The following is a 12837-nucleotide window of genomic DNA, read 5'->3' as shown; positions in this document are numbered from 1 at the left end:
CTTACCTAGACTTATTAACACCATTCCTTACATCCCTCTCAATTAATAGTTTATCATAGACCTCTAAAAGAACTTTGTAATTTACTACTTCTCATATCAAACTCCTTCTTTTTGATGCTCCTCCTTGTTGTCATACAACACAGAGGGCGCTCTAAAAGTGACTATAAGTGTCACAAGCTCATTTCTGTTGTCTGTTCTTACATGTCTTCAAGAAAAGATAGCTCAGCTGGTCAAAACACTCCAGCTGGTTAGTATTTAGGTAACATGGGTTTGACTTGTCTACAAATGGCACTTTATATGTATATATATCACATTTTAAAATTGTCCGGTACCATATTTTTTAGGTCACTACTCTCTTAAGGCAAAATAGAAATAAATTGTATATTTCCGATAACCTAGTATTAGCCACTGACCCTAAACATTTTTTAAACATTCAGAACAAAAAGATGAGAAATTCTTTGTCTTCTTGACCTTCATGGTCGCACATCTGTTTTCTTTCCCCAGTGATGCTTGTACATATTTCATCAACCTAACACAGAAGGGGTACATTCTGACCAACATTTCGTTTGGTTTTGGGTCGAAGCAATATTTTTCAAAAATAGAAACAGTTGCAATGATAAAATTAAATCAAATGTAATCCTGACCTACCTACCCTGTTCTCTGAGTCTATGTTATCGGAAACAAACAATTTTGTTTTCACCTAAGATACATTTTGGAGTTTTTTGTACAATTTTATTGTAACTTTTTAATCATATGTGTTGTGGTTGTCATGCAGTTGTAGTCAAAGTCTAACTAACTTAAAATATATTACAGGTATTTTTCTAATGTTATTAACATATTTACATTAGTAGAGCACAATATAGCAATCATTTAAGCATAGTAAATTTGATTGGACACATTGTTACCAAATCTTCATTATCACTAATTTGTTTATCAGTAAGGCAACTCATACTACACTGGTAATCCAGCCTAACATTGGCACAAACTAAAACTATTATTCTTCAATGTGGTAGATGACACAAGTGGGTGATAGCGGTTCCTCTGTTGTGCGATTCTAATCCAACTGAGACTATAATTAAACCAACATCCATTCAATACACAATGTAGTTTATCACTGTTGTATCAATTTGTTGTGACTATAGTTTTAGTTTGTGTCTATCTTAGAAAACCGAAGGCTCAACTACCAGCATAATAAGATTCAAGTAAAATGTTTAAATAATTTGTCACAGTTATTTATAGCTTAACAAATATAACATTATACTTTTAATCATCAGGCCAGTATGTGGTGTCTCTCATTGTAATCAATCTGTAAACAATGCTAGCTGTACAAAGTAAATAGTCATTGACTAGCGTGTAAACACAGATGCTACAAAACAAAATTGTTTGAGCATGCCTAATTACTGGTGAGGGCTTCATAGTGTATGACCCAGAGGTGTGAATAGGGAATTTGCAAACCTGCCATGTTGAATGTTGCATCATGGAAAATGTGATAATAAATACTAATCATTTAGTATGATAAACAATATTGTTACATCGTTTGTAACCACAAATAATCAATTCATAGCTACCATGACCATTGTATGAGGTTTATTTTATCGGTAGCTCCAGCTTTGGTATTACGATAACCACAGATAATCCCATAGGCCTTTGCATCTGGGCATGCTCTGTCTGGATTGCAGGTTCCCTATTCGGATGACTTCAACAATCATGAATGTAATACAGTATAACCAATTGCAACACCCTCTGAGACATAGAATCATGACTTTTAATTATGTGCTTGTAAATAATGACCAATTAGTGCTGCCAAAAATTCATAGTCATGCTGAAATAATAATGTAATATCCTTGGACTGCAGTACTGATACAGACTGATACAACCACATAGAAACCAATAAGAAACTGGACATGCTACACTTTATATAGCAAAGGTGAATGAATACAGTTTCTTGCAACATTTTGTTTGAATGAAATGAACTAATATGTCACCATGGAGACATCAAAATATTCATGCCTGTGTGTTTGCATCTAGTTGCAGTATGTTTAAATGAATTATTTCACAATAGACAGAATGTAGAAAGAATTTGCGATCTTACTATCTTAATGTAGAATTTGAGTTGGTTTCTGTGTGGTTGTAGAGCTGGTGAACAGTAACTTAAAATGGGTGGTAGCTTGGCTATAGTTAAACATGGTCTTAGCTATATAATATCATATGGACAGCCATAGCAATTTATGACTTGGCTTCATTGTTACATGTAACATACATTTAGCTTCTCTAGCTTAGTATTAAAGTGGCCATATGGATGAGAATTTGCTTGAAAAAATAATGTGAAATAACATATACCAAGTCCATGTTCACATCTCAATAAACGGCAAAACATTAAACAATGTGTAAAATGTTTGTTATTGTACGTACAATAACAAACTTTTTACACTTTGTGCATCTTTTTGCAATGTATTGAGTTATGAACATGGACTTGGTATATGTTATTTCACATTATTTTTTCAAGTAGAAAAACATGGTGAAGCTGTTTTATCAAATAAAAATCCAAAATAAATACCAAATTCTCATCCATATGGCCACTTTAACAGGCACACTAGTCTAGTCTTGGTAATGTGCAAGTAAAATCATTGCCCATATCCAAAGGATTAATTGACCTTTAACCCCTCGCCAATGTCCCCGTAGTCAAGATCTCAGCATTGAATTATATATTTAAATTTATGCAGCTTTCCAATATACATTATATTACAGATTATTACTATCAATTGTGTATTAATATTTATGCTAATATTCGACTTTTACATGTACGTAGAATTTACAATTATTAGTCAAACATATTTTGCCTTTAAATGTATCTGTATGTGATTGTAATAAAAGTTACAATGTTTCATAGGTTATCATTGTTATATCTTGTCTTATTTTCCAAACTATACTACACAGAGTTTTGTACTGATGTATAATTGTATCTGTGATTGTTAGTTTGGTCACAGATAAGTAACTATATTTGTGGTTTGGTGTACATATACTACAGTTCTTTTCAGAGAAGCTTGCCCAAGCTGTGAACGAACTATCGAGATCAGTGAGCATGATCACAAGATTTCATGTTGAGATAGACATGGTAAAGATAACATACAGACATCCCTTAGGACACTGTGTCTGCTCTGTAGACACAATAAAGATAACACACAGACATCCCTTACACAGTGTCTGTTCTGTAGACACAATAAAGATAACACACAGACATCCCTTACACAGTGTCTGTTCTGTAGACACAATAAGATAACACACAAACATCCCTTACACAGTGTCTGTTCTGTAGACACAATAAAGATAACACACAGACATCCCTTACACAGTGTCTGGTCTGTAGACACAATAAAGATAACACACAGACATCCCTTACACAGTGTCTGCTCTGTAGACTCAATAAAGATAACACATAAACATCACTTACACAGTGTCTGCTCTGTAGACACAATAAAGATAACACACAGACATCCCTTACACAATGTCTGCTCTGTAGACACAATAAAGATAACACACAGACATCCCTTACACAGTGTCTGTTCTGTAGACACAATAAAGATAACACATAAACATCACTTACACAGTGTCTGCTCTGTAGACACAATAAGATAACACACAGACATCCCTTACACAGTGTCTGGTCTGTAGACACAATAAAGATAACACACAGACATCCCTTACACAGTGTCTGCTCTGTAGACACAATAAAGATAACACACAGACATCCCTTACACAGTGTCTGGTCTGTAGACACAATAAAGATAACACACAGACATCCCTTACACAGTGTCTGCTCTGTAGACTCAATAAAGATAACACATAAACATCACTTACACAGTGTCTGCTCTGTAGACACAATAAAGATAACACACAGACATCCCTTACACAATGTCTGCTCTGTAGACACAATAAAGATAACACAGACATCCCTTAAAAAAACAGAATATATGTTATAGTAAGCGTGCTTCTCGTGAGCAGCGTCCCTCTTATGGAACAGTATACCACTTGAACTTCGTTCTTCGTCAACTGTCGATAAATTCAAGGACATCAAGACACATCTGTTTACAAGAGCTTTCTCTAACTTTTTACATTGATCTACTATTGTTCCTGTTCAGCGCCATAAAACATTACGTCGTATTGGATTTTGACGCTATACAAATTATTTTGATTGATTGATCGATTGATTGATTAATTGATTGATTGATTGATTGATTGATTGATGATTGATTGATTGATTGATTGATTGAATGATTGATTGATTGATTGATTGATTGATTGATTGATTGATTGATTGATTGATTGATTGATTGATTGATTGATTGATTGATTGATTGTTAACTTACTGCATAGACGTTTCACTCCAATGCCTATGGTTACAGAGTATTGCAGATTACTGTCCATTCTCTCTGTTTGATACAACTATGATCCGAAACTGCACATTGCACACTTTATGATAGCAAGCCTGAATGAATACTCCACCACACTAACTAGCATCATGGTGGCAGATCTTGTCAACACGTAGCATATAGGTTAAAGGACAAATAGTCAATTTTCATCTTGTGATTTCCGGATTTCTAATATTACTTTCTGTACATTTCAAGTAAAAGTATCGTTTCCTCTCACACCCCCCCCCCCCTATTTTCAACTGTTATCACTGTCTTGTCAGAGTTTACCAACTTTACATTAATTAGCATATTGCTAATCCTATAGAACAAACTCACAGGCTAATTGCCCAGCAGTGAGTGTAAACGTCTACTGATCCGACTAATGGCAGTAGACGGGCATAAAAATAATATTAGAAATTGGGAAAATCGTGACAATAAAATTGATTGTTTGTCCTTTTCCCTGTGGTGTTGCAATCTCATGACCATCATCAGTTTAATGTTACTGACCAAAACTGGTAATATTACTGAAGAATTTATTTCATGGTATAGGAAACATATAGATATAGCCTCTTGCTGGACACAAAGATGAAACAAGTATGGATGCTAATAATCTGCTATGTTTATTTTTGTTACTCCATCCATGATCATGAAAATTAAGGCGGTCGGTGTGAAACAAGGAATATCCGAATAAGTTCAGCTAGGGCGTGTGTTGCAAATCCCAGGGTTGCAAGTATTCAGAAAGTCTCGGTCACATGATCATACCGAAAACGAGGCGACACGAGTCCCAGCCAATCACCTTCAATATTTATGTGCCGTGTGTAAAATTGATAATTAGTTGTATATAAGTTGCCTTGTTTTTATCCATCGTCACAGCTCAGAGGAATTTGGAGACAGGATATGTGGTACTGGTGAGTACAACTCTTTAATTGCTTTTAAGTCTACATGTATCTCCCCTTACAACATATTTGATATTGTAACACTACATAATATGTCATGTGTAAGTTTTTTTTTGCTTATAACTAAATCGTTCGTAATATTTTCGGTTTAAACGCTTCCACTGTAAGTTATGTTTCCGTTTTTGAAAACTTAAATGCTCAGTTCTAGTTAGGACTAAATTTAGGTGTGAAAAGCCGTTTTGTGAAAGAGTTATTACATAAAAAGTTGGTCCAGAACAAAACGAATTATCAAATGTAATTCTTGCCCTCTAAGATATTACACTAATGTGAGAACCTTGGATTCAAACCTTGGCCTGTAATCAAACCACGCCCTTTCCCCTCACTCTGTAAACGTATACTTCGCAAAGTATGACAGATTCCATGTATAAATATATATATATACCCCATTATATTTCAAAAATTAAAACGCAACATTTGTGAGACCGTGTTAACTTCTTAACACTGTAGCACTAAACGTGCTATCAAGTCATATATTGTGTAAATGGGATTCCTATCAAATTGTCAAAGTAGAAAAATATATTTAGTTTCATCAATCAAATCCATACAGTCTACTTTAAATGGTGTACAACGTAAATGTTAGTATATATCACGTATAATGTACTTCAGAACCCAAAGCAAACACGCCAGCTATCATTAATTTCTACTGTGACTATTTCACATTGTATATTATGTCTTTCATAAATAAGTTACTTTAACCACAAAATGGTTATTTTTTGTACCTTTTACTAATAATTACTAACAGCTTGCATGCCAAAACTTCCTTATAGCTTATTAATGTGCTAAAGTTTTTTTTCCTTTTCCGCCTTGTGCAACGCGATCTCTTTCTGTCTTTTTTATCTTCAAGTCACAGGACTTAGGGAGACTTCCCCTTATCTGTGTTTGCATGAACAAAATATACTGTTACAGGGACGATATATCTTTACTCTTAGTCTGTAGTTTCAGTTCATTTAAACTTTTCCAAAAATATCCTTCGAATTCCCAAGATAAGTTAAGTATAAACTACGTTATCGAAGACACGTTTTCTCCGGTACCCAGTAATTTTTCAACAGATTTTATTCATATTCACAGCAGAAATTAATGATAGCTGGCGTATTTGCTTTGGGTTCCGAAGTACATCGACCGTGAAATATTTACACATATTTACGTTGTACACCATTGAAAGTAGACTGTATGGATTTGATGGCATTTCATTTGTGATTCATGAAACTGAATATATTTTCAGCGTGTTCCAAAAAGTCCTATGTGTCATATTACATTTATATTTAAAAGGGGTTGTACCAATCTGCTTAAAATCTAATTTGGTGAATACGACTCCATTTCTTTATTTACCTCAATTTCCTTCGTTTGTTGTCGTTTTTTCGTTTTGTTTGTTCCGGGAGTCTACGCTGCATTTCCACTTTTATATAGCACTTTTCCACCTTGTGTTCAAAGCGCTTTTGAAATATTACCCCGGCACATATAGATCTATAAAGACACAACGGCCCTTTGCAATTGATCAACCCCCCTGGGGACCATACATTGTGTAAAAATCGAGTCATCATCATAAAGTCACGTGACAATCTCGATGAAAACAAATATGTCCTTCTTCAGTGATTTGTTTATTTCGAAACACAAGGTGTTAATACATTTTCATGGTGGTGGATTATATTTCCATAGTGAGAAGGGTTAGATTTTAGCATGTTTTTGTAGCTTCATTAATTCCGTGGGCAGGTTCCGCTAAAATTGTGATAAAAATAGTTTTAAAAGATGTGTAATAGATACGTTTTATTGCAATATGTTTGTAGTTGCCATCTATAGATAAGAACGAAGCATGTATATCGTACTGTATCTGATTACAACACTTTGAGAAATATACCAACAATCCTCATAAATAATGAATTAAAACATTTCGCAAAGTCCATCAACTTAACACAATGCGTGGTGGCGCTAAGCACGTGATCGTAACGACAGGAAATGTCCCCCTGTCAAATAGGCCTTTCCAAAATTTGCCATGGTGGCGCTCTACTACCCTTGTGTGTGTCCGTGGGGGTGGGGTATACATGGTATAGGTTGCTCGGTTGTCTGTAGTTAATCATACATGATAGAGTACTGCTGCTTTCCTCGATGTCGAAAAACATCCCTGATTTACACTTCTACAGAATACCAAGAAATTGTACTATGATGTGATGATACCCGCTATTTGAGCGAGGGCGCTGTATTCTCAATGTCCTGTTTGCAATTTAGAATGGCCTATTTCTACGGCAGATCTATAGATGGAAGGTGCCAGGTTAAATTTATCATTTCCTTTATCAGTTGAAATCTAATTTTAAAATTGAGAAAACCACTCCCTAGGACTAATAATATAATATAATTCTAATGGTTTTTTTCTACAAGCGAATTCATGAAATACAGTCGATTCCTATGGAACCCTGTACAAGTATATCTAAATCTTGTGTGTTTTACGACTGCATTAATTCCATTTAGAGGGTTCAAGGAAAGAAATGGAGACCCTGACAACCGGTATGGTGTTTTATTACCTGGTTTTTACTTTGATGACAACTGCAGTAACGGATGCATGGTGAGTATTTGCCTAATCAGTAATTTCATTTATTTATTTTTTCCTTTGAGTTATTTACATTATTTTCATCCATAAATTTTTGGGGCTTTTGTATTCATGAAAGTTTCTTTCAGGTTATCAGATAGGTGTGGGTTCATGTACCCTTCCAGATATGCTAATAGTTGTTTATATTACGTATAAATTAACATCTTACACTAGTCGTAAACAACAGACAACTGTAGGGTACGGTACTGTCAAACACAAACCGCCAGTACTCTCAGGGAAAATTTTCTGTAAAACGCGTGAGCGAGCGCGCTCGCACACACACACACACACACACACACACACACACACACACACACACACACACACACACACACACACACACGTACGCACGCGCGCGCGCAGCCATTACATTTTCCTTCCTTACAGAAGGTAAAAGCGGTTGCATACTGTATACAGTACTCTATGTAATCATTATCTTTGTAAGTTGTTCAATTTATTAGTCTATTTCTATCTTATTATTTTCAGGCCCAATCGATGCAGATATTCCACCAATTGCTATGGTTATTGTTATAATTACGGGTACTATTATTGTCACCCAGGTAGGGATAATTTTGAAGTTTGTCAACTAACTGACAGAAATTTGTCTGTTAATATTGTTTGTGGTGAAACTAACGTTTGCCTCAGAAGTCTCCTGTTAAATCCAAGAAATTGGCGAGGAGACTTTTTAAAATAAAGCTATGCTCTTTAATAAAGTTATGCCGTGAATTCCACGAGCTTTGGAGTTTGTTTCCCATTATGTTGTCGTTTCTAGGGATCGGGCTACAATGCTCATAATAGTTGTTTTACTGACCTGGTTTTACGCTTACCGTCTGTCAAAACCAACGTGGAAACCAAATCCATAGCATAGTGGTTATTATGAGGCCTAATAAAAGAATTGTGTGGTTCCGGTTACACTAGATTTTAAAATAGGTGGGATAGGTAGATTTTTAATTTAATTTTATATATATTTTTTGTGAGTGTCTATTTCAGGTTTTCAATTGTTTTCCAAATGGTCTGTGTTGTTTATTTCTTCCTATCAGATGTACAGCCATTACAGATTGGAAGAACAGTTTTATATTATCTTTTTAAGTTGATGTTAGTTTCCACATCCACTATTTCTGGCGACACCACAATTTTCGCAATTTTTTTTCTCGAATACGTAAAAAAAGTTTAGGGTCGGCAGTGAAAATCTAGGTAGGGTCGGGTAACCGGAACCAAACAATTTTTTTCTAGTCCTAAATACATTATACATTCTATTGATCGAGTATAAAACATCTATATACCCATACAGAGTATCAAACCTCTGAAATCAAACTAAATAACGTGCTTTACTCCCGGAAAACAAGATACATAATTAAAAATAAACCTGCCCTGTTTCTCATTGTCACAACATCTCTTCTAGGTTGTGCTAGTTCAATAACAAATTGTGAAGAAGTACGCTGCACTACCAGTAGTAACCAGTACTGCTTTAAGTGTAACTATGATAGAGGAGGCATTAGGAAAGCATACGAGGCGGTGGATTCGGATGGACATAGACAACGTATTTGTGAACGTAAGTTGAGAATTGTTTTACATTTTGATCTGAAGGTATAATGTTACTGTTCACATGAACCAATACAAAATAAACACAAATCATGCATACAATTGCAAGTGAAAAAAGTGTTTACAGGATCGAGTGTGTATGTATGTATGTATGTATGTATGTATGTATGTATGTATATGCCATGTGTTACAATATTTGATAAATCAAATATTCATGCAAAAATCACATTTTGTATTTCATAAAATTTGGTATTCGTTACTATTGGGTATGTTTACGAATGCAAATGAGATTGTGTGCATGAAAATGTGTTTTAATGAATATAGTAACACATGGCCAGCTCTGTGTGTGTGTGTGTGTGTGTGTGTGTGTGTGTGTGCATGTGTGCATGTGTGCGTGTGTGTGCGTGTGTGTGTGTGTGTGTGTGTGTGTGTGTGTGTGTGTGTGTGTGTGTGTGTTTGGAGGAGGCATTAGTATTTACATGGGTATGTTACTTGGGTATGTTTATATTGCATACGCCGAGTAAGTTTAGAAGTAGCCTGAAAATAAACTTCATTATACATACTTGCACACAGAGCGATGTTCATGGAGAGAAGACAGTAAATTCTGCTACCCTGGTACCTGTCCCGGACTTCCATCAACCTGTGACTGTCTGAATGGTTTTAGTGACGATAACTGTTTGACAAGTAAGTTTTTAATACTAAAAGAAATAACCTTCAACTTAAACTAGATCATCAACTAGTAATTTTGGCATAGTATCAAATTATACATCTTATCCAAGTAAAAGTAGCTGAACAATTGACAGATGGTGAATTACATACTCTGAGTTGCATGTCATCATTGTCATTTGCACAAACAGCCTTGATGCTGGATGAAGAACCACCTGTTGTCGTACCTTCGGTTTGGCGTTGTTGAACTTCCAAGACATCTTCACAATGTTTGCACAACTATCATTAATTATCGGTACCCATCAGTTCGACCTCAGCACCTCCCTTCCCAAAGAGAAGAGCTATCCACGATGTATCTTTTGTACCGAGACATAGGTCAAATTCAAGTACAACGAAACTCTGTACACTTTACTGTGACATACCGTTGCCTTAACGAACGAGAGAGAGAGAGAGAGAGAGAGAGAGAGAGAGAGAGAGAGAGAGAGAGAGAGAGAGAGAGAGAGAGAGAGAGAGAGAGAGAGAGAGAGAGAGAGAGAGAGATAGAGAGAGAGAGAGAGAAGAAAATCAAGCCTACGTATAGCACCTAGATTAAGTGCCTTTATCTTTACCATCAGATTTGCGTATATCTCAGTTTTGCGTTAACAAATGTAATGATTTCCTCTTTGTAATGTTGACAAAAGTTCAATTTTCGCTGATGATTTTTGTGTGTGTGCATCTCCACCTTAACACTATAGACTGCTTCTTTTCATTTGTCCAAATTACAGTCACTGAAGCACCCCAGGTTGAACAATGTAGTGGTAAAATTAAACAAACAGGACATACAAATGTATGCGATGTTGAATGTGACCAGAAACAGACAACGTATTGTAACACGATTGCTGATAAAGTTGAGTTTGAGTGGACAACCAGTTATGCCCCGAACATTGGTGATCTTAGCCGCCCCTACTACGTCAATGAATTGCGATTTGGAATTATGTCATCTGTGTTAGAGTGGACACTTACAAGAGGTATGAGCTAGTACAACCATACACACTTAAAGTGGTCATATGGATGAGGATTTGGTATTTGTTTTGGACTTTTAATTTATAAAACAATTTTATCATGGTTACTACTTATGAAATCAATGTGAGACATCATATGCCAAGTCTGTGTTTGTAACTCAATAAATTCCAAAAGCACAATAAATGTGTTAAATGTTTATTGTACAAACGTTTTCTACATTTTTTTTTTAGCTTTTTGCAATGTATTGAGTTACAAACACAAACTTTGTCAATGTTGTTTCACATTGACTTTGCAAGTAGGAAGCCGTGATAGAATTGTTTTATAAATTAAAAATCCAAAATAAATAACAAATCCTCATATGGCCACTTTAAAAACTAATTTTCCCACAACTATGATAAAATATGTTGAAGGAGCTACATCCACATGCTCCGTAGTCTACAAACTACGTTCATGCAATGCATTTATTTTTCAATTTATTTTTTAAAAGGGGTGGGGGTATAGCAAATCGCTGAGATGCATATTTCTCACAGTCTCTTCAGCTGGAATATTCCACAGTGGGTGGATCTTTCCACTTCAACTTAATGTCTAGACTATGAGGATGAGTACCCCTTTTTTATACCGACCAAATACATTAAACCATATTGGAAGAAACCACTTGTACAGTTATTCTCTGTTCGTAATGTAACACAAGTGTATAATTTAGGCAAATTGTTAAGACACACAGGGAACTTAAGAACCGTGTAAGTTAAATATATTATTTGCAATATATACTTCTCTTTTTCATTCTCCATATATTTTCCTGTGTACAGTCATGTATTTTTTTGTATGTTTCTGATGAACAGTAATGTTGAAGGTGAATAACTAATTGAATAGTAAATTGTTGTATTACAATGCATTGTGTATTGTATTAGCATGATATTTTATTCCTTTCCCATTTCCCAAAATGAAATTTGTTTCATTCATCACATCCACCATTTGGGTCTCTATTGATAAAATCCACATGTACGTTAGGAGGACTTGTTTTATGAAGTGTGATATTGACATTGTGACATTTCTAATGAAATACAATATTAGATAGTTTTCATTCGTCGTTCAACCAATGAAAATACGAGTGATTCATGAGACTATTCACGTCATGTCGATGATGAGAATTTATCATTTATTTATTTATTTATTTATTTGAGATGTCTACAGGATACCCCATTTATAGACACTCAGAAATTGGAAAAGACAAAAACGCATTCAATATTTACAAAACTAATAAAGAAAAATAAAAAAATAAATTTAAACAAGTAACGAAACCCTTAGGTGAGTGTATTTTCCGGCTGAATGAAGAACAATGTTGGATAATGATAATGATTATACATGCGCATGCGCACGCGCACCTAATATAGAATGATTGGAAAGAGTACTAGTATTGATGACTTTAAACGTTTTGGCTCATATTTGGAGCACTGCACAACAAACAATGTAAACACGCTTTGTCGTGATATAGAACGATCAGGGTATACATCCCACACTTTTTGCTCGAGTGCGTTCAACTTGGCTTTCTTGTTGTACAAGTTCTTGTTCCATCTTAATATGCAGAGGGTACTACCACTGAGGGTCGAACGGAAAACTGTCTATCGGAAGAGTCTTCTATCCTGAATATTCCTCCTGATGATTTACCCAGCAGATCTTG

The 12837-nt window shown here is 35.2% G+C and overlaps 1 protein-coding gene across 1 annotated transcript in view; it reads left to right on the top strand.

Moving 5' to 3' along the window:
* Positions 1–5297: 5297 nt before the first annotated feature.
* Positions 5298–12837, top strand: part of LOC144452699 (uncharacterized) — a 22963-nt gene continuing 15423 nt past the window's right edge. Inside the window, exons 1-7 of the mRNA XM_078143844.1 lie at positions 5298–5317; positions 7829–7922; positions 8433–8506; positions 9349–9498; positions 10062–10172; positions 10919–11161; positions 12744–12837. The exon at positions 12744–12837 is cut by the window's right edge and continues 45 nt beyond it. Coding sequence (XP_077999970.1) covers positions 7846–7922; positions 8433–8506; positions 9349–9498; positions 10062–10172; positions 10919–11161; positions 12744–12837 — 749 coding nt within the window. The 5' untranslated portion in view covers positions 5298–5317; positions 7829–7845. The remainder of the gene's footprint in view (positions 5318–7828; positions 7923–8432; positions 8507–9348; positions 9499–10061; positions 10173–10918; positions 11162–12743) is intronic.

This window comes from Glandiceps talaboti, chromosome 23 (genome assembly GCF_964340395.1).
Source record: "Glandiceps talaboti chromosome 23, keGlaTala1.1, whole genome shotgun sequence".
Lineage (NCBI taxonomy): Eukaryota > Metazoa > Hemichordata > Enteropneusta > Spengelidae > Glandiceps > Glandiceps talaboti.
Note: the sequence above shows the minus strand (reverse complement) of the source record. Positions and strands in the feature narration are given on the sequence as shown.